Here is a 22583-nt window from a genome sequence, read left to right as displayed (position 1 = left end):
AGGACTTTGTACATTCATTTCTGAATAAAAAAAAGAGCATTAAACAAAGACCTGGCTACCACCAATTCTACTCCCAACTGGAACATCCACAAAGCCCTGACACTGGACTAACCTGTCATATCAAGGGGCAAACGTGCTAGTCAAACAGTTTTGGCCCTGGAAGTGTGAAAGGAGGAACGTAGCCCGCTAGGGGAAGCCTTCTGCGATAACAATGTAAGTTTGCAGCTCTGCACTAATTCCAGGGGTATTTCCAGCTGGGAGTCAGCACAGCTGCAAAGCATCCATTGATGTCTTCCCTGAATCATCCACACTATAAATAGTTTATTTCCCACTGGAAAGGTCTGCCACTTTTTGCAGTATTAATTTCTGAATCATGAATTCCACATTCCCATCCTCCTTGAGGAGTTCACAACCATGGACTGGAGTGAATGGTAATCAGGCTAGTTTATTATCAAGCATGAAAGGGGCCTAAAAACGTTCTGTGGGCTTTCTGCCAGTCAGACCCTTATGAATTTATTGAGAAAAAGAAGTGGACACACACATCAAAGCACTACATACTGTACGGAGAGTGAGAGGAAGAATACGGTAATCTTGAGTAAGGGTTGATGCTCAGACACTGTGACAATGAGGATCTACATCAGTTGTTGGCAGTTTGTGGGCTGTGGGCTGCACCAGGATAATCTGATTGGCAAGGCGAGACATTTTGCTGATGTTGCCTGTCCACAGGCATCTCCCTGTGGCAACTCCATCCAGGTTGAAATAGCAAACTGTGGCCACTGAGAGCTGTGTGGGACAGTTCCTGATGATGGTCAACATCAGCAAAATGTCCCACAACCCACAATCAGATTACCCTGATGGGCCACATGTAGCTTGTGGGCTGCACGTTGCCCACCATTGGTCTAGACAGGTGAGATTAGAAAGAGTATTTGTTTGTGGTGCAGGCGATGGGGATTCCCTGCATTCCTCTCCACACATTTGATAGACTGTGCATCTGTCCCCATTGCATGACCACTAATACCCCCATCAAGGCGATAAGGTACGTTCAACGTTTGCGCTAAGTTTTTTTTTTTTTTTAAACTCAATAGGCTACAACTTTGCCGAGTGTTCTATTTTTGTGCTTAAGCAAACTTACACTTAGAACTTTGTCCAAGGTCAGGACAAAATAGGGAGACTGTGCACATGGATCCCATGTACACGCAGAGTGATTTGTCCTCAATGTATAAGATGTACAGACCTCCATATTTATGAACCAAAATTTACACGGGAGGGAAAAAAAAGAACTAGCTATGAAATGTGGGGGGAAGTGTTCATTAGTGCAATGGATCAATTTAAGATTAGCAAAGCAGCCGCTGTAATCAGTCACTAATTATCCTGACTGAAATGACTGGCATATAGTAAACTTCTCCAGTAATTGTGGTGACAAGCGTCTTCTGCCATTATCCCTCCTGTCTGGTCTCTTTATGTCTTATGTTACTTACAGATCCTTTTTATTCTACACTATCATTAATTGAAATCTCTATTCCAACAATCACAGTTACTTCAGCTACTGCATATGAAATCATAAGAACATAATAATGGGCGCACTGGATCAGACCAAAGGTCCATTTAGCCCAGTGCCCTATCTGCCGACCACGGCCAATACCAGGTGCCCCACTGAGGACTCTGATAGGATCCCCAAGGCCTTCACACAGAGCATCTCTATTTTATTTACACATAACTGTTTTTTCAGTGTAAGATTAGAAAGCGTCTGTAAAACTGTGGCTCTTCACATTTTTTATTTCAAAATTACGAGTCATAATTGGCGCTTTTCTAGCAATGTCTATTTTAAGATTGTGAAACACAAATGATTAATTTAATCTTTGACAGCCTGACCCAGTTCCTGTTGCCCTTTATTGCATCAGGCCCTGAGGCAAAGAGGATATTCAACTCCATTTTACAGATGGGGAAACTAAATCAGGGACAGTAGAGTGACATGCTGTAGGGCACAACATTTGTGGAAGAGCTGTGATTACAACAGACAGCTGAATCTTAGGTGCAAACACCCTCCCTATTGAATATTGACAGTGTAGATCTCAATATGGAAATGATTCTGTCTGCAACACTTCACAATTTCTATATCAGCTTGTTAACTCTGATTCACGTCTTCTTGGCTTTGCTTCATACCCATACAACTCTGTCCACACATGTGGGGTTGTACCATTTTCACTATACTGCCATATATAAAAAATATAATTTTTGTGGAGACAAGCTCTTAGCTACGCCCATGCAATCAGAAGGATTCACTTTTGTAGCTTTTATATACTATGGCTGTGTCTACACTACATAAATAACTTTGAAGTTGAGCATCTACACAGACCCTGCTTCAAAGCAGGGCACTACTCCATTCCCGGGAATGGAGTAAGGACTTTGAATTTGGGCTCCCTACTTCAAAGTTAACTTCAAAGAAAGGGAAAATATCTGTCGACTGTCTGCTGGCTACTTCAAAGAAGTGCCTAACTTCAAAGTTAGTTCCTAGTGTGGACGGACCCTATGGCTGTGTCTAAATTTGCATTCTTCTTTTGAAATAGATATGCAAATGAGGGAAATTGAAAATGCAAATGAGGTGCAGATTTGCATATCTTCCCATAAAAAAAGGGAAGAAGGCTTCTTTCAAAGATGGGGTTTACTTTTGAAAGAGCAGCGTCTATGCTGTTTTTCTTCTTTCAAAAGAAGCTATTTTGAAATAAGGACATGTGAATGAGGTGCCAGATATGCAAATATGCACCTCATTTGCATTTTCGATTTCCTTCATTTGCATGCTTCTTTCAAAAGAAGAATGCAAGTATAGACACATCCTATGTGTTCTAGTCATTTATTATAGGCTGAATTAGAAGCACTGACTATATAAGTTGCTGACACATCCCATTATAAGACCTTGTTTCCAGTTATTTATAATCTTTGCCAAACATCACTTACTCAGGCTAAGATTTCCCAGTGCTGGATGTCCGCCTCAGGTTGAAATTTTCTGGAGGGCTGCGGGGGATGCAAAATTTCATCTAGGAGTCATTTACAAGAATGAGGCTAGGCAAAACTGTTGTTTTGCTCACGTTAAAAAATTCAGGCAGTCTGTTTGGTGTAAAAAGCTCTGTCCTTCCCATGCTCTGGAGCAGGTACTTGAAATTTGGTGGGGGCTTGCCTTTGTGTCCGGAATATGCATTTTGCCATCTCACGAAAATCTGCCCAAGTTTGGCCAAGTTACACACCTATGAAACACACCACAGCTTGAACACGTGCGAAGTTTTAGCAGCTAAATTTCTGGAAGATTCCATCTGTGCTGCACACGCTCGGGTTGAGTGGGACCGTCCTTAAAATGGCAGTTCTGCTGCGCTGTGGGTTGTGCAGGGTCTGGCCACCTGAGCAGAGAGACTGGCGTTTCCGTGCTTTCAGTGACCTCCCTCTCCTCAGTTGAACCTGGGCGCCAAGGAGGAGGATGCGGTTTGATTCAAATGCAAAGGGGACATGAGCCAGACCTGTGGAATGTGGTGGGGAGAGAGAATGAGTAGTTTATGACAAGGAATGTGGAGTACTAGGGGGAGACAGAAGCTGGCGGAGACTGTGACAGGGAGACAGGAAATGAAAGCAGGAGTAGTTGTGCAAGAATATTGGAAGCCAGAAAGAAAAACAGAGTGGGGTGATAGCACTGAATGAGGAAGGATTACTATAGAAAAACAGTGTGCAATTAAAATCCATGTCTTAATGCACACACACACAAGGAAGTTGAATACAGGTTGCAGAGGGGATCTTAATTCTGGCACTTCTGAACTTTTGAGTACAGGTGGAGGCTGTCCAACACCCTCAGGACCTGACCAGTGACAGGCAAGAGAATTTGCCAGACCACAGGAGGCCTTTTGTCTAGCACATTACCACCACTCCCACTGCTTACTGGGTTCTTAGGAGACATTTAGGGGGTAAGTTACAGCTAAACAACAGCACAGGAGACTGAGAACCAAGGTTGGTGGCTGGAAAAAAAAATTATGGGACCATGGGAAACTTGGCCACACCCAGAATAAGCAGTCACCTGGTTAACTAAAATCATGCCCAATTACAGATATTGCTGGATGAGAGAGTTCCAGATTAGACAGATTCACCGTACACTTGACTTTACAACTTTACTAATGTTCCTTTAACTTCGCTCCCTTCAGGGTGCAATTCTGAGATGTGCTTGTATCTCAGTTTGACTGGCTGGCCCCATAAAGACAATAGGGGCCTGTCTAATACTGGTTCAGCTCCATTGATATTTGTGTCAGTGGGACCTCTAGTGGATATGGGCTACCATAATTGTTTTCATCACCATATTGACTAGATTTACTGTAAGCAATATTAGGTGACATGCGGATGAATAACAGCATGAGAAGCAAGTGGGCTCTCCGTATCATGGCTCCCAACACTACTAAGACTGGTTCATCTTATTTCATTTTTCAAGGCCTCTTGGTCCCATGGTCAGCCTATTTTGGCCTCTAAGGGGTGTAATGAGCCTGTTCTCACCTCTGTGGTCACTTTACCATTAATGCAGATTTTCTTGCAGGTTTAACTTTATTTTTGTTTGACAAAGCTTCACTGACGTGCTCATGGAGCAAACAGACTTGCTGGGCCCTCAGGCAAGGTGGTAGTGGTGGGGGACTGACTGTGCTCCTGAAAGGGGTGGAGCTTCAGCTGGAAGCTGCAGGGCTGGGGCAGTCAGCCCTCACCACCACTCAGACTTGTGCTGTGTCCCCCTCCACCCCTGCAGCCTGGAGCATCGTCTGGAGCATGCTGCCCAAGGCTCTGGAGCGTGGTGCTCCGGCAGCAATTTAGAGGGCCCAGGACTCCAGCTGTTGCCTCAATAGCAGCAGACAGGAGTCCCAGGCCCCTTTGTGCTCTGTCAGTGGGCCTGCACGTGCCTACACACTTAACTACAGCTTAACTGAACTTTTTAAATGGGTTTGTAGTAAGGTTATTTTGTAGTAGTGATTCAGCACTTTGCAGATTGGCCAAAAGCAAAAAGCAATAAAGAATGTGCCAGTCCCCACAAAAAACCTTAGCATATGAATCTCAATAATAGCATGTAGCATTAGCAGGTGTGTTGTGAACAAGACACGAGAAATCATTCTTCCGCTCTACTCTGCGCTGGTTAGGCCTCAGCTGGAATAGTGTGTCCAGTTCTGGGCACCCCAATTCAAGAAAGATGTGGAGAAATTAGAGAAGGTCCAGAGAAGAGCAACTAGAATGATCAAAGGTCTGGAGAACATGACTTATGAAGAAAGGCTGAAAGAATTGGGCTTGTTTAGCTTGGAAAAAAGAAGATTGAGGGGGGGACATGATAGCGGTTTTCAGATATCTTAAAGGGTGTCATAAGGAGGAGGGAGAAAACTTGTTCTTCTTGGCCTCTAAGGAGAGAACAAGAGGCAATGGACTTACGCTGCAGCAAGGGAAGTTTAGGTTGGACATTAGGAAAAAGTTCCTAACTGTCAGGGTGGTCAAGTACTGGAATAAGTTGCCAAGGGAGGTTGTGGAATCTCCCTCGCTGGAGATATTTAAGAACAGATTAGATAGATGTCTATCAGGGATGGTGTAGATAGTGGTCGGTCCTGCCGTTGGGGCAGGGGACTGGACTCAATGTCCTCTCGAGGCCCCTTCCGGTCCTAGTCTTCTATGATTCTATGTAGAATCAAAGATCAAAAACACTAATTTTTTTAATTTATTAGCTTTTCTATGGTGCTCCTGAATGTAGCATTTGAACGCCCAGCAAAACATGAATGAGCTAAGCACCAAAACTTACTGAAATCAAAAAGATTGCTGGTAGACAGGGATACAAAAAATCCCACATGGCACTTGATGTTATTGATGACAGATGTTCTTTTAAATTTGATATTTGGTAGTAGAGCGATACAATTATTCCTGTAGATGTTTTAATTCAGCGGGTGACTTTCTGCATTTAATACATTTCTGGTTTCTATTTTCATTTAGGTTGTGTCTACACTTACAAAAAATCCTCAAAATGGCCATTAGCATGAAGTTTTTCATAAGTGTAGACGTAGCCTTAATGAAAAATGATGAAGTTAGACTCATTTATGAAATAGCCTTCTGAACAAATAACTATCATGTCTTCATCTACGGGTTTGTCAAAATAACTGAAATATATACATGAAACTGAATGAGAAGCTTATATTATTTGTATCATATTTGTGGATAAACAACCTTCCAGCCCTCAGATCCTCACTCCTGCAAAATCAAGCTTCTAAAATCCTTGGCCCTTTCCTTCCTTTGGAAGTATGAAGCTGACCACAGACCATTCTAAAGAAGTCTCAGGGGTTAGCGGTGTTAGTCTGTAGCTTCACAAGCAGTCCCGTGTCACCTTAGAGACTAACAAATTTATTAGGTAGTGAGCTTTTGTGGGTAAAACCCACTTCATCTGAAGAAGTGGTCTTGCTTATGAAAGCTCATAAGCTAATCTATTTGTTAGTCTCTAAGGAGCTACAGGATTTCTTTTTGTTTGTCGTTCTAAAGAAATAACTGTGGCAGGCAGGGAAATAATATTGCTATCTTCTTAGCATCTGGAAACATGAATGACAGTCACGCTGGCTCTGTCACTATGTATGAACTAGTTCTGCTTTACACTGCTACTTCCTTTAAACAAATCTTAATATTTCTTTAAAAGCTTCATAACTTTTAAAAGGTGAAGCATGTGTTTTTAAAAATTGGTGCAGAACAACATATGCTAAACATATTTTACCTGGAACAGAACAACAACAACAACAAAGGTCAACTGACTCCCAATCATCTCACCATGGGTGTCAGGTTTATTTCAGTAGTAAATGTAAATATTTTTAAAAAGCAAAGGAAGGAACTACAGTAGGGTCTCAACATTTGAGAGGGTTCCGTGTTGAGAATGCTTGTGAATGTTGAATTTTGCAATATGGGGGACTCAGAGCCCAGGGGAAAGCGGCAGCTGCTGGGACTCCCTGCCTGGGGCCCCGAGGGAAGCAGCAGATGCTAGAACTCGCTGCTGGGAGTGCTGGGGAAGCGGTAGCCACCTGGAGCCCTGGGGAAGCGGCTGCTAGCAGCCTCTCATGAATACTTGAACTTGTGAGCCTTAGGTTTGTGAATGTTGAGACCCTACTGTATTTTAGACACAAACATATTCCTGGCATAATTTAGCTACCATCACTAAGCACCTCATACAAGAGCAGGATTAAGGCCAATTTATCTTAGTGCTATTATAAATAGCAAACTTTTTTAAATTGACAAAATATCTTTGGGCTCAAATCTGATTTCCATGAAAATGGTACAAACCCAGATTAATGGCATTATTCTAGATTTACCTTATTTTAAATGAGATGAGAATCTGGACCTTCATTACATACCTTCTTTTGAACCGAGATAATTAAATCATATCAAAAGCAATACAGCACCCACAGTGAGTCACTAAATAATGCTGGTAGTGAGCTTTCATGGGTAAAAGCCACTTCTCCAGTAAGTCTTACCCAGGAAAGCTCATTACCTAAAAAATAAAATTGTTAGTCTAAGGTACTACAGGACTGCTTGTTTTTTGTGAAGCTGCAGACTAAAAAGGTTACCTCTCTGAGACTAAATAATGCTGGAATGTTGTGCTTCCTCATGCTGAAACAGTAGGGTTGGAAGGCTGGCACTGGGCTGAGATTCAAGAAACCAGCATGAAATTCCTGGCTCAACTGCAATCCTCTTCTTGAATAATTATGTGCTAGTCACTTAACAGACCAATTCCCCACCTCTGAATGGGTAAATACCTCTTGCACAGTGGTGTCGAGGGCCAACTCTAGTAATGATTGAGATACTCAGATATATGATAAGAGCTTTCTTTGGCACCCTGTGTCTTCCTACTATAACAAGGAAGTGATTTAAAAGATTCACTCACATTTTGATTTAATTTATTTCCATTAACTTACTTTTCTGGTTTTAGATCCCTGTAAATAATTCCAAGGCTATGGAGGTGATCTAAAGCCAAGGCCAGCTCAGCTAAGTAGAACTTGACATCCTCTTCTGTAAACATTACCTAGTAAGAAAGAAAGGAAGAACAAGTCTAATTACTGTAAGCAGACAGATTGCTTTGCTTTAAACAGCTGCACAGGAGAATTCTCTGACTTAGAATTGCAAGAACAACTATTGTATCAGAACAAAAAAAAGCAGTCAAATAGCACTTTAAAGACTAACAAAATAATTTATTAGGTGAGCTTTTGTGTCAGTTTGTCAGTACCTGTCTGCGTTCACGTTGACCACCCTCTCCAGGTTCTCTTGGCTACAAGATAAAATTCTGTTCATTCAGCTACATTTGCAACCCCCTTAAACCATGGTGCTTTCCTTCTTGGTTTTGGTCATCTCAGCTGATACTACATATATTTATAAATCAGGGCTGAGCCTTAGTATACTTACAAGAAGTCAACGCACAGCCCAGCTCTTAGTATTTTTGTTTACTAAAGTCTTGGTACACGATTCCCAAATTCCCACAAGTGGAGATACAGACCTATTTTGTTTAAAAGTGAACTGAAATGATTTTTAGTTTACTAATATGTATTTATTTTCAAAACATTAACAAAATACGCAACGTGAAGACTTAGGGCCTGATCCAAGAACCCCATTGAAATAAATAGGCGTTTTCCTTTGAATTCAGTGGGCTTGGGCTCTAAGCGATGACAAGCTCCTCCTTTACTCACCTGCTAAGAGACGTTTGACATAAGACACAGAACAATAGAAGTTGCAGGCACGGGCAACATGGTGACAGGACCAGAAATGGCTCCACCCCTAGTCTAGCCTGGGGCAATCGCAAACCTCTGCAGCCTGACTGCTAAGGCATGGGAACTGCTGCTCCTGGCTGTGAGGCAGAAGTAAGAGAGCTCAGCAACAGCTGCAGGGTACCCAACAGGATGTTTCTGAATCATTGCATGGGGAGAGGTGGGATTAGGCTGCCTTCTAGAGCAGCCAGGGCCTGTCTTCCTTCTGGTGCAAGGGGCTCAAAGCCTGACCATGTACAAATTTGCTTCTGTGGTGGCTGCATCAGCTCCCACCACACCTCCAGGAGGGCAAGGGAGTGGAGAGCATTATGGGGGGAACCTGTGAGGAATGAAGGGAACTGGAGACAAGCAGAGATGCCCCCTCCAGGGGCAAGGAGGAAGGGAGAGGGGCAGTTACACAGGAAAGTGAGAGAACTACTGCTAGCACTAAAGGAAGCTGGTGGCTCTTGATCTACTTGGACTCCCACCAGCTATTGCAAGGGACAGTACTATCCACATTCTGTGGGTTGATTAGCTTGCACAGCTGCCTCACCATGTGCCTTGGATTTTATCTCATGGCTGGCTCTATCCCCATCTCCGCGGCTAGCTGTTACTTCTCTCCAGCAGCCAGAGGCAGCTTGCTCCCCTTTGCTTTTGGTGAAACAGCTTGGGATTTGTAACGCCACTGCTAATAGCACCAGAGAAAGGTTCTCTCAGAGATGTATAACTGCTGATGGGCTCAGCCAATGATGGCAGGGGAATCACACCCTCCCCCCCCACTCTCTTTACCAGTAGAATCAAACTGGATCTCGAATTTAAAATACTGCAATATGTTTATCCCCACCCACACCACTTTCTCTCATTGACCTCTGTGAATTTAAAAAGCCAACTTTCAGGTGAGAGCGACGCTCTCAGAATTTGGCTTATGTTATTCACATGCGCCCTTGCTCCCTCTCCCTGTAACTGCACCCTCCCCTTTGTGGTACCCAGCGGAGCGTTTTCACTGTCTCGCCAGGACTGATGCAAGGCTCTTATCCCTGGCAGCTCCCTGAGTCTGCCCTCCACATTGACTCTGCCACGCTTTTCAAATTTAATCTGAAAATAATTATTTCCTCATTTCTCTCTGTCAGTCCCCCTGCTATTTTTTATTATGTACATGTTTATTTATAGGTATTTAACCCTGGGAAGCAGCGTGGGATAAGGTCTATAAGAACCGTACTGGTCAGAAGGAAAAGTCATGTATTATGAATGAGTAATAATGAATAATCTCCATCCTCAGATGCAGACACCTGCAGATATAAAGCAAATATGTACAAATGTGCATGGCGGCAGAGAGAGGGGATGAGAGAGTTGCCAGGCCCCTGGGCAAGATGAGGGGATGAGTGCTGGCTCTGTCTTCCCAGAAGGAGCAGGGCCTTGGGCAGAAGGGGCGGGGCTGGGGCAGCCAGCTCTCAGAGCTGCATGGAGTGCATTGCCTGGGGCTTTGGCAGCAATTTAAAAAGGCCCAGGACTCCAGCCTCCACTGCTCCTTCAGTAGTGACAGTGGCCAGGAGCCCTGGGCCCTTTTGAATCACTGGGCCCTGGGGCAATTGCCTCCTTTGAACCCTACCCACACCCAGCTTAGCTGCAGAGTCAAAATTTGTATTCACAGCCACAAAAATGAGCCATGGATATAAAGTGAATATTACCGATTTGCAGGACTCTGCTGAGAGCAAGATGCTCTTGACCTTTCAGTGACTTAGTAAGGGGCCCTCACAATCCTGTTGCTTCCTGCCCCAACAAGGCTTCAGGAAGAGACCTTAGAAAGCCACATAACCATGGGTGAAATCTTGGCCTCAGTGAAATCAGTGGTAGTTTTACCCTCGACGATAGTTGGGCCAGGATTTCACTCATCGTGCTTTTGTGTGCATTCCTAAAGATTCAGAGTCAGCTCTGGGGGAGCATCAGGGCCCCCTGAGCAAGGTGTGTGTGTGGAGGGGGAGGGGGACATGGCTCTGTGCTCCCCGCAGGGGCAGGGCTGGGAGTAACCAGTCCTCGGCTTGCCCAGAACATGGCATGGTGCCGCCTGCTCCCCCTTGCCATCCTGTTTGTTTTGAATTTTGGAGTTCATATGAAGGAGTACAGAGACACTTGTGCTAAGTGTAAAATAGCTGGGGACATATGTCGTCCAAGTTTTCTGTATTTTTTGGCACTTCAACCTCAGCTTCTCTCACCACTCAATACCCGACACTGCTACACATGGTCGCTTGCCCATAGGCTTCGTGGAATGGGGAATCTGGGTATCTCTTTTCTCTCCAAATCCACAGCCAGCATGTGTTTCTTTTTAATAGGGAGTCAGGGGCTTATTCTACCCTCAGAAGGAACTAGCAATGATCTGACCATCGGGAGTAAATTGTAAATAAGTTTTCTTTTAAACACGATGCTTGTGCTCTGTTGGGTGGGATGGTACATATCACATGATGCCTATATAGGTATTAAAAAGGGATAGGGAAATTAAAACAAATTATAGCTCCAATTTGGTTCTACAAAATGAAAATAACACCCAACCATACATATTCTGAAAACGATGCAAGGCACTATTGTGTGACCTACACAAAAATCAATGGGCTTACCTCTTTGGAGAGTCTTGTGAAAAGGTCCCCTCCACGCAGGAAATCTAGTATTAGATACAACTTTCCCTCTGTTTGAAACGCTGCATTAGAAAACAATGGAGATGTTGGAAGCTTTAATCATTGCAAAAGTCTCCAGGGAATGAACATTATTGATTAATTTTGCATCATTCTCTCAATTTCCTGCCATGGTAACCCCTCTGTTTCGGAATGGAATTATATAAACTCCCTGCTGAACTACACAGTCTAGTCCATACTAAAAGGAACATAAGCTGGGGCTGGAGATTTAACTGGTCCCAGAGCACTGGCTCCAGCCTGAGCCTGAATTGCCTACCCAGCAAATTTAGAGCCCCATGGCCAGAGACTCTCGTGTTCAAGTCAACTGATCCAAGCCAGCTGCAGGCCTTTAATAATGGTGTAGGTGTAACTTAAGATGATAAAGCTGCCTTCCACTGCACAGGGCGAGGAGAATAAAAGAGTAAAACAAATCAGAAAGGCTCCCAGAACTGTAGAAGGAGAGAGCCACAGCTGTTCCAAATGGTCAGAGAAGCCCCTTTATTAGCAACAGGACTCTTCAGGCATTCAGGGAGCTTGACTGGCTGAGACAGGGAAATCTAGGAAGAAGCTGCTTTCCATAAAGCATTACATTAATTTATAGAAATTAGTGAGTGCTATCAATTATCAATAGTCTATGGGAACAAGATACTCTAAGCAAGCTGTTTTCTTCAGGGGGTGGTAGAACTGGCATATATATCAGTTATCTCAGCTGCACCCACTGCATAACACTACCCTTACATTATACCTGGTATCAAATTTATTTTGAGAAATGAGTAGCAAAGCCCTCCACATGCTGAAATTTTCTTGCAACATAAGGACAATGAAGTCATACACTCCAGTAGCTGAGTGAAAATGGGTTATATTTGGCAAAGGTATGATTTCAAAAATGACACAGATCATTACCAGTTCCAAAACACACAGAAGAGTGAATTTCAAATTCCTTTTCATTATAATTACCATAATGAAGCTTCACTATGAAAGGATGATTCACTTCCGCCAAAATATCCCTCTCCATTTTTGATCGCACCCGATCCCGAACTAGAGAGAGAGAACAATAAGAACAGCAATCAATTAAGAGGCAGAATAGTGCAATAGAGAGCACATTAAACTAGGACTCAGGAGACCTAGAGTCTAGCTCTGACTCTGTCACTGGTCAGCTGTGTGACCTGGGCAAGTCACTTCACCTTCCCTGTCTCTCTCTGTCAATAGTAAGTAGCTGGGGCAGAGAATGTTCCTTTACAATACAATACACTAATTTTATTGTACGATAACTAATACTAATCTTGGCTAGGTTTTGAGGAAACAAATAATAGGAAGATGATTAAGGTTTACAAAAGAGAATCTTAATGTTAAAATTAAAAAACAGTTAAAACAATGTAAACACAAACATAACAGTGAATGACCATGGAAAATTAACCAAGGGACAGCGGTAAGTTAACCTTGTGTACATTTAAGCATATTAGTGCTGTGCTGATATTAGCAACAGGATGACTCACTGAACACCTAGATGTCATTTAAATGAAATATTTTAAACACCTAATTAGATACAATTTAAAAAAAGAAAAGGAAAAGCCTGTGTCTGAGGCAGAAGAGAACTATTATTTTCATGTGCAGAGACACTTAGTGTATGGCAGAAGCAAGAGTAATGATTTTTTTATGCATTAGATGAATGAACAAATATCAGAAAAATAATTATGGACATGTATAGGGTCTAATCAAAACAGAAACTGATGATTACACAGAAACTGTGTTTAACAGCATTTCAAGACACCTAGTTGAGTTCTGCTTTTCAGAGGAACATCTCTTGATTCTAAAGATGTATTTTCTTTTTTATCACAGCTTTACTCATTACCTAATTAAGTTGCTTAGGTTTCCTGTTCCATCTCCTTGTACCACATTATTTATTCACCTCTCAGCTGCATCACCCACACCTTGCACCCCCCACCCCCATTGTGAGTTTACTGTAGTCAATAATGCATGAGCCCTCTTGGTGGTTCTGCCATCACACGTACATGTGATGGGTCTATTGACAAATGGAAGGTCAAAAGCTCAGCGCCTCCGGCACCCAAGTTAATGAATAAATTACAGTGCAAGCTTTTCTCATGGTGCACATGCTGCACAGCACAAGCAGAGAGTCACATACTCAGAACAGGAAAGTCTGGGGTAGAAACTGCTGCACTCTCCCTGCACAGGAGATTTACTATTTCAAATCAAATGGATAAAGTACTATGAGTGCTTCCTGAAGTCTAGCTATGAAAGATACAGGCACACACCCCAGCACCAAACATTCACGTAAGCCATGCATCACCCTCAGGGCACAAAGCCCCCGTGATGGGGCAGAGAGATAGAGGGCAGAAGCAGGAGTGGTTTCTCACCCACCACTGGGTAACAGTGCAAATCAGCTGTAAAGCTCTCACTTCAACCACAGACAAAGGACCACCCAGTTATGCCCACCTCACCAACCATACCTTCAGCCAGGCAGGTGCTTGACAGTACTTCCGCACTGATGCTTATTTACAATCACATTATACAAAGCTTTGGTGTTCAGTTACTCTGGTTATTAGTTTGAGGGCATTCGAATGTAGCAGCAGGGCAATATTTATGATGTGCGTATGCTTGTATCACATCATTCGTGGCTCCCGCCATGAATAAGGCCTTGACTCCCCCACCCTACCGGGTATTTATCCTGACACATTGTTAGGCTGTTGTGTTTTTAGGTGAGCACCAGGATTCAGTTGTGTTGGTGAGAGAGACAGAGGGCTAGTGCTGGGCCAGGATTGTAGGATTGTATTATATGTGTATCAGGATATTGTAATGGGATGACAGCTCTGGAGAGGGGAGGGAAACTGTTTGCTGTTGCATACATAATTGAAATAGGTCAGAGGGTGGGAAGAGCCATATGTATAAGAGATTTCAATATCCCAGACTTCTGCCCTTTTGCCACAGTCTTCGGAAGATGTGGGTCCTACCTCTTTACCTAATGCATAAATTTGTTAGTCTTGAAGGTACTACAGGACTGCTTGTTTTCAGGTGTGTCTATCCTAGGAACTATCTTCAACATTAACTTCGAAGTTAGGCACTACATCGAGGTAGCCAGCAGAGAGCCTACACACATTTTTCCTTACTTCAAAGTAGGGAGCCCAACTTCAAAGTACTTACTCCATTCCCAGAATGGAGTAGGTGCCCTACTGTGAAGTCTAACTTCGAAGTAAGGTGTGCATAAATGCTCAACTTCAAAGCTGCTTCTTTCGAAGGAAGCAACTTTGAATTTATTTTTGTAGTGTAGACACAGCCTTCCAGTCAGTGTGTCTGGGGATCTGTAATCCTTCTAATTCTTCATAAGAAAATGCCTGTTTTGTAAAGGGATTTTGAGATTTACCTGGAAACGCAGGACGTAAGAGTGTTATATACTGTGTGTTGTCTCTGTGCCACATTGAACAGTTGCCCTGGGCCTATCTATCTCAAATCATTTCACATAATTCACTAAGGGGGTGGTTATACACATTGTTTGGGACTTCATTAACCTTTCATATCGCTGCGTCATCTGCCTCTCCACGTGGAGACAGAAGCTGTAGCAGGCCCTTGTGATATTGCAGAGAGGGCTATGTCTCCCTGTATCATGCATCTCAACTTCTCTAAATGCCTTGGCCTGATGACCTCAAACCCTCTCCCCTTTTTTATTTATTTATTTTTTTTAAAAAAGCATATCCTTCTAATCTCTCATTCCCTACAAAAGGGCAACTAAAAAGACTGTTGTGGCACACAGGTGCTTCAGTGGCTCATCAGGGTTACAGCTTGACATATAGGTGGGATACACCCTCTCTCCACCCCTTCATATTACATATTTCCTGGCATGGGTGCTTGTAGCACAGCAATTATGTGGGCCCATTTCTGGCATCCTGATGTCACAGCATCTGTTATTTAGCCCATTGCTCAGCTGCTGTCTCATTCTATGAGACAGCAGCTCTCTCTCTATTCTGCTCCTCCCACATCACCTCTCTGTTGCTTTGGTGTCTCTGGGCTGTGCATGCTTTTAAATTTAGGTTTCCTTCTCTGGATTGTATTAGAGGGGTAGCCGTGTTAGTCTGGATCTGTAGAGCAACGAAGGGTCCTGTGGCACCTTATAGACTAACAGAAAAGTTTAGAGCATGAGCTTTTGTGAGTTAACTCTTCTGAAGAAGTGAGTTAACTCACGAAAGCTCATGCTCTAAACTTTTCTGTTAGTCTATAAGGTGCCACAGGACCCTTCGTTGCTTCTCTGGATTAACACTCCTCAGGGTGGGGACAGCTGATGACTCTCTTTACCCTTATCCGAGTAGCTGTCCTATCTTAAGTGCATGCAAGGCCCTGTCACTGTAGCATTGAAATGCCACACAATGCTATAGGCAGCATAAATCAAGACTCACTTCCTCTCCCACAGCCCCTCACTCTACACAGGTGTTCTGGTTGTGGAGGAAGTCCAAGTTCTCTCTCTTTTGTCCTGGCACTTGCCATATGTGCAAGCTCTTCCTGCTACTGTCTACATTTCTGATGTAGGTGGGGCAGGTTTTCATGGGGAAAACCCTCCTGAACAGTCAGGCTTTGGTTCAGCTGCTCGAAACAAAACTTCTCCAGGTGGGACTCGTGTATGAAAATGCTCTGCCTGTCAGACTCAGATTTCTGCTTGTGTCCAGGACTGCACCAAATCGCTAAGTGCCCAAAGCCTGGCATGCCAGGAGCCAGCATAAATGAGTAACGTTATAGATTGTTTGCAATCTTAACAGACTCTGGCGCAATCATTCCAGATTTCTGGGTCCTGGTCACTCTGGGATTTGTCTCCAGATCTTATAGGGAGAGATTGAGGGGTCCGAATATGTGGTTGGATAAAGACACTTGGCCCAATGAATCAAAAAAGCACTGATCTGTTTTTCTGAAACTGTGGATAGCTCCTGTTGTCTAGGTCATTACATGGGGGTGGGGGAGTGTAACTCTCCATTTCCTTTGCTGGATCAGCTACTGAAAAGGACAATTTGCATCATCCTAAATTCAGTCACTCTCTTCCAAAACAAACTCGTCTGAGGACCACCTACTCCTCTGGATCACTTGATTCTCTCAGCCCAAAAGCGTGATGGTTCACTTTAACGTGTTACCCTCCCGTGGCTATGTGCAATTGTCTGCTGCTGAACAAATACTCCAGGACTTACAGGGGGTCACAAGGTCTAGCCTGGTCCTACTTCTTACCCTCTCATGCTACTTGCAGGGGATTGCTCAGATGTCCAAACACTATCTCCAGCACTTACCAGCTGCTTTTTGAACTTGCACCACTTATAGAGGCAGCATGCTCAGGAAGTAGCTGTGTGTAATGTTTTGCAGGTGATATTCACACTAACAGAAGATGTTTACTTTTCTGTATAAACAGTTTGTTCACTGGAAATGGTACCCATTTGCTGAACTCTTAGGCTATGGCTAGACTATTGTCACTCTTATGGGATGCAAATGTATTCCAAAATAGCAACTCCACAGCTACCCATTGCGCTCGAAATAGTGTGGCTATTTAGAGGACGGTATTCCTTTTCTGCGACCCCTCATTGTGAGAATGATAGTGGAAAGCTCAAGAGAGCCACTTAATTCGAACTTCGGCACCAAGTTTGAAATAAGTTAACTTGAAATAGTTGATTTGGAGTTAGGGAGACACAGTGTAGCCATAGCCTTAGTGACAGGAAAGTTTTTGTCCTGTATATCCAATATTAGATTTGGCCAAAATGTGTTTTTCTTTTTCTAACTTCAAACTGCACAACAGAAGTGCAGAGAGCATAGCTTAGAGCACTGATCCCCAAATCACAGCAGGCAATTTTATTGCTCCCCCCAGTTCCCTTCATAACAAGTTTTTAATGGGGGTAGTCTGGGAGCCAAGAAAATATGGGAACTGCTGGCCCAGAGGAATAAGCACAGGGCTGAGATTCAGGAAGTTCTGAATGCTAATCCTGGCTGGGCCACTGACTCACGTGTCCATTTTAGGATAAATAACTTATCTATAAATTACTTCTATCACCATGGGAAATGTAAAACAAAGTGATTACATAGTCCTATCCTACAGCAATGGAGAAGGTGTGTGCCAACTTCCATTTTGTATATGTCCATTTAATATGATAGGGTTGGGACTGTAGTTTTTCTAAAGACAAAGGACTGAAATAATAGGGAAGAGAGAGAAAATGAATGCCAAGTATATTGCTCTGGAAAAAAGCTTCATCTCGAGAGAAGATCAATTGCATTTTTCCTCCTAAGAAAATTGAATCAAAAATCCTCATCTGCTTCTCACTGAAGGGTTTGCTGACAACAAAACTGGTCAATAGTTAAGTAAGAAAAAAAACAGAATTAATTTTTAGCAGATGTGCCTTTGGCTAAATGCACACCATGGCTAGCAAAGCACACCGCTAACTGTTGAATCTGTGAAAACACAAAGGCTTTGCTTGACACAGAAACCACAGAGAGCCCAACCTCCTGCTGAATTGTTAGACTAACTCAATGGGAACCTTTAATTAATCAAATCGGGGCTTGCATATCCACAAAGGGCGATATTAGAGACGCAATAGGGTACTGTCGCAATTAAAATGCTGATTAAAATTGGTAGGTAACAGTGTAAAAAATGAAGAATTTAAGTGCTCATGGTTAGACCTCTGAACCAATATGCTGGCTCTGCTGAAGTCAGTGGGGGTTTTGCTTTTGACTTCAGTCAGGCAAAGACTTCCTCTCTGGATTCTTAGATTAGTCTGACCAAGTGCTACTCTCACAACTGTGCCCTTCTTGTCCCCATGGCAGGGTAATTTTCAGGTTTACTTAAGGAAAATTGTTCCTACAACATAAAAGACAAATGGCAGTGATAGTTTATTGGCCTTGGAGACTATGAGAGTTTTTTGGTATTTTTTTTTCTCTCTCTCAAATTCGGGGGCATTGATGTTGGTTCTATAGGTCATTATCTGTTTTTTGGTGGGAAGGTTTTTGACCAGTCAGTTCATAACTCTGATATGTTAGTGTTAAGCAGCAGAACTTTCAGCACAAATGGACTGCAGGTGCCAAGAGAGTCAATGAAAAAAGAGTAAGGGCAGGTCTACACTCCACGGGAAGGTTGAATTAAGGTATGCCATTTCAGCTATGGTAATTATTTAGCTAATGTCAGCGTACCTTAATTAGGTCTTCTGCACTGACTCCACTTCGGGAGGTTGATGGGAGCCTGTGCTCCCATCGACTTAGTCCTCAGAGGGAGGGGGCAGGAGTACCGCAGTTGACAGTGGGCACCCTCTAAACTCCATTTAGCACATACTTGCTAGGCACACTAAATCGAACTCTGGAAGATCAACTGCGGCAGAGTTGAGCTTCCCTGTAGTATATATGTGCCCTTAGACCTGATCTACAGAAGGGCAGAAAGTTGACCCCCTATGTGCAGTTCTAGCTGTGCCACTAGTGTAGCTATGATTGACGTACCAGGATCGACTTCCTGCCCTGGTGTACATTAGGGCTCTTCAGGCTCATACGGCCATCCCTTACTCCATGTGTTAGCGACAGCATGGAGTACCAGGGTTGACAGCCAAGCCCAGAGAGATCAATTTTACTGCGTTTTTACAGACACAGCAAAATCAAACTCCAGAGGCTCGATCGCAGCATGTCAAACCCCCTGTGAGTATAGACGTGCCCTTAATGACCTTAGTCTGTCTTTACAGAAGCTGTCAAGCCACCTAAATTTGCAGGCTTCTGGTTTAACAATCAGATGGCTAAATACGTGATAGCTGAACCACAAAACCAACATTAAATTTTTATGGAGAGCAAACCTGGCAGTTGCTTCATGGGCAAAATACCAGAGATTGAAGTGGGGACATCCAGTGCTAAAAGCATGAGCAACTACAATTTAATCTAAAGAGTTATTCATTTAGCTGGACTAGCATAGTTAAGCTCAACTCACCTTGGTAGTCTGGACAAGGCCTAACAGAAGGAAATCATGAAAATAGCTTCCCAAAGCAAATTCCACATTGTATGTTTAATTGTAAATTTCATAATTCACACTGGGAAAATTTTTCAGAAGCGCTTATATGATTAAGGAACATAAACATCATTTTCAAAAGGGACCTTGGGCCACAGATTTAAAAGTATTTAGGCACCCAGTAGAAATTCAGAAGAGGTTAGGTGCTTACTTCCAATTGCCTTATACAACTAATATACTCCCAAGGAGATGTTTTTGAGCTAAGTGAACACGTGAAGAAACATAATTTACTACGAGTTTCACAAACAAGAAGTCCTGTGGCACCTTATCGACTAACAGATATTTTGGAGTTTAAGCTTTTGTGGTCATCAGATGCATGAGTGTGTGTGTGTGTGTGGGGGGGGGGGGGGGGTTCACTTTGCCCATGAAACCTTATGCTTCAAAATATCTGTCAGTCGATAAGGTGCCACAGGGCTTCTTGTTGTTTTTGAAGATAGACTAATTCGGCAACACCTCTGATATGAGTTTCACAATCTATTCACATTCTGTGAAAAGATCAAATTCCACACATTTGTTACAAATTATTTGCTAATCTTTATCACTATTACTAATTTGCTAAGAAATGGCTCTCCTCAACAAGCAGAATGTTCAAATTAAATAAGAAAACCAATACTTATTACTTTATACTGTGATTATTACGGACTGGGTAACAAAGGAAATGACCAAAACGACAGGAGCTGCGAGACTTGCTAATTTAATCAATCTCAACTGAAAACGTAGGCCATGGGGGAGAGGAAATCAACGTTTGTTAAATGAAGGAAGCTACTGGTGAGATTCTAACATCTATTATTTTTCTCCATACCCAGAGATCTCAATGCAGTTGCTTGAATGTAACAAAGAAAAGAACTGACTCAAACTTAGGGACATTTATTTTACATTCAGGTTTCTAAAACTGTATTATGACATATACAGTGTAGTTTCAGCTCAGTTAGTCCCAGGATATCAGAAAGGTCAGCGAGAATCTTTTTTATTGAGCCAAGTTCTCTATTGGTGAACAAGACAAGTTTCTGAGAAACACAGGGCTCTTCTTCAGTTGTTGGCAGAGAGCGACACACACACACACACACACACACACAGGCTTTTGAGCTACTCTCTCTCTCATGGAAAAGCCAGTCCACTAAAAAGACCTGTCTATACTAATGGCTAGATTGGTGCAGAAGTGTTGATTTAGCAGGTCTGGTGAAGACCTGCTAAGTTGAGGGCAGATCACTCTCCCATTGACTCCTGTACTTCAGCCTTCTGAGAAGAGCATCTTCCAGTGACACAAGGCGGTGCACACACCACTTTAAGATGACCTAAGTTACATTTATTTCAGTTACATAACTTTCAATTACCTCACCTACCATATCTCTTTAATATTAGAGAGTGGCAGACAATACAGAAGAGTGAACACAAAAGTCAAGATATTTAATGCATTTTCTTCAATTTTTTAATCTGCTTTTGCATCTGGAGGAAATGATTTAGAGAATTAGATTCTAATCTCAAATTTGCAAGCATGTCATGGAAGATAAACTAGATGCCCAACAACTGATTCTAAAAAATACAAAACAGTATTGGAGAAGAGACTCTGGCTCTAATGGTTGTGCTCTGAAAGAAAATATGCACAATTTTTGCTACAGTTTCTAGTAGACAGACTCATACTGAAGATAAGTCCTCACTGAAATAAGAATTGCATTCTTAATCTTGAATTTGGGTTAGCAAACTCAAGTGGCTAATTTAGTTTAAAAATAGTAATAAACACTTGATTTAGCTGCTATTTTGACTTGATTTAGCACTGCAGCTCAAATTCTGTTTTAGACTTGAAATTGAGCTGCTAATCCAAGTTACAACCAGAGTTGCCTTATCTTCATGTTATACCTTATGCTTATAGGGATCTGTTATAATATGCAGAAACCTCTCGCTACGCTACGCTACTGTCACCTGAATAATGAAGCATAATGACAATGGCTTGAGCAGAATGCCACTGAACATGTCTTAATATTTGTTTCTTCTTTCCAAAAGAGGACTTTTCCAGGACAAAGACATTGCAAACCACTGCAAAAGTGGAAACTTTAGAAATGAGGAAAAATAAATAAAAAGTGAGCTTTTGTATTTAAGCTTAGAACTTTTGTGGCTGTGTAGCAACAACCACATAGACAGAATTATGAGACTGTTTTAAAAATCACTCAAAAAAAGATCAATAATGGTTCAGCCTACACTTAAAGAACTCAAGTTTGGGTGAAGGAAATTTTTCTCTTTTCAATAATTTTTCTTACATAAACCAATGCATTCCACTTTTAGGAATTTCTTTTTAAGTCAGCTACAAGTAACCAAGGTAAATCCAAACACTCATGGATATGACTTATAGGTTAGAACAAAAGATGTTTCTAAAATAAACCAAAATGTCTGATTATGCTTCTCACTTATAGCATAGATCAGTGTTTAACTACGTTACGCAGAAAACTGATCTTCCGTGAGCAACTTGCAAGTGTGCCATGAGCATTTGGAAAATAAAATACAATGTATATATTTTCTGTTATTAAAACCAAATACAACATTACTTCTTCATTGCTATGATACTTGGTTCAATTACTTCTTTTCATTTTTGCTGTATGTGATGCTGTTTAGTTTTTTTTTTTGTTCAAACTTTTTTTTGAAGAAAATTTTCATAAATTATCTACATAAAATGTTATGAATTGCTGTTCACAAAAAGTTTAAGAAACACTGGGCTAGATCACCACCTTTTAGTGAGGCTCTCAAAGAGCTGCACAAACATTGATCTTACATTGTCGCTCTAAGGAAGCTAAACTTGTTTTAAAAACAGGGAAACAGACATTGACCGATTTAGTGGCTTGCCATTTAGTCTTAAGAACAAATCATACTGGGTTAGATGAAAGATCAGTCTGGCCCAGTAATCTGACTCCAAACAAACAGTGGCCCATATCAGGTGTCACAGAAGGAAAGAAGAGAACAGATAATCATGAAGTGATCCATCCCCTGTTGCCCATTCCCAGATTTTGACAAACTGAGGCTAGGGACACCAGCTGTGGCTCTCCTGGATAATAGCCATTTGTAAACCTACCCTCCATGAACTTATATAGTACTTTCTTGAACCTTGTTATAGTTTTGGCCTTCATACCATTCTCTGATATAGAGCAG

The 22583-nt window shown here is 42.3% G+C and overlaps 1 protein-coding gene across 3 annotated transcripts in view; it reads right to left on the bottom strand.

Moving 5' to 3' along the window:
• The window catches only part of RPS6KA2 (ribosomal protein S6 kinase A2), a 473151-nt gene that overhangs the window by 100237 nt on the left and 350331 nt on the right, over window positions 1-22583 (bottom strand). For all 3 annotated transcript variants that reach the window (XM_074990258.1, XM_074990256.1, XM_074990257.1), the window contains 3 exons: window positions 12389-12469; window positions 11378-11457; window positions 7944-8050 (listed from right to left, as the gene is read on the bottom strand). In XM_074990258.1, the coding sequence (XP_074846359.1) occupies window positions 7944-8050; window positions 11378-11457; window positions 12389-12469 (268 nt within the window). The remainder of the gene's footprint in view (window positions 1-7943; window positions 8051-11377; window positions 11458-12388; window positions 12470-22583) is intronic.

This window comes from Carettochelys insculpta, chromosome 3, assembly GCF_033958435.1.
Source record: "Carettochelys insculpta isolate YL-2023 chromosome 3, ASM3395843v1, whole genome shotgun sequence".
In the NCBI taxonomy this organism is placed as follows: Eukaryota; Metazoa; Chordata; order Testudines; family Carettochelyidae; genus Carettochelys; species Carettochelys insculpta.
The sequence above is the reverse complement of the archived record's forward strand: the minus strand, read 5'-3'. Positions and strand labels throughout refer to the sequence as shown.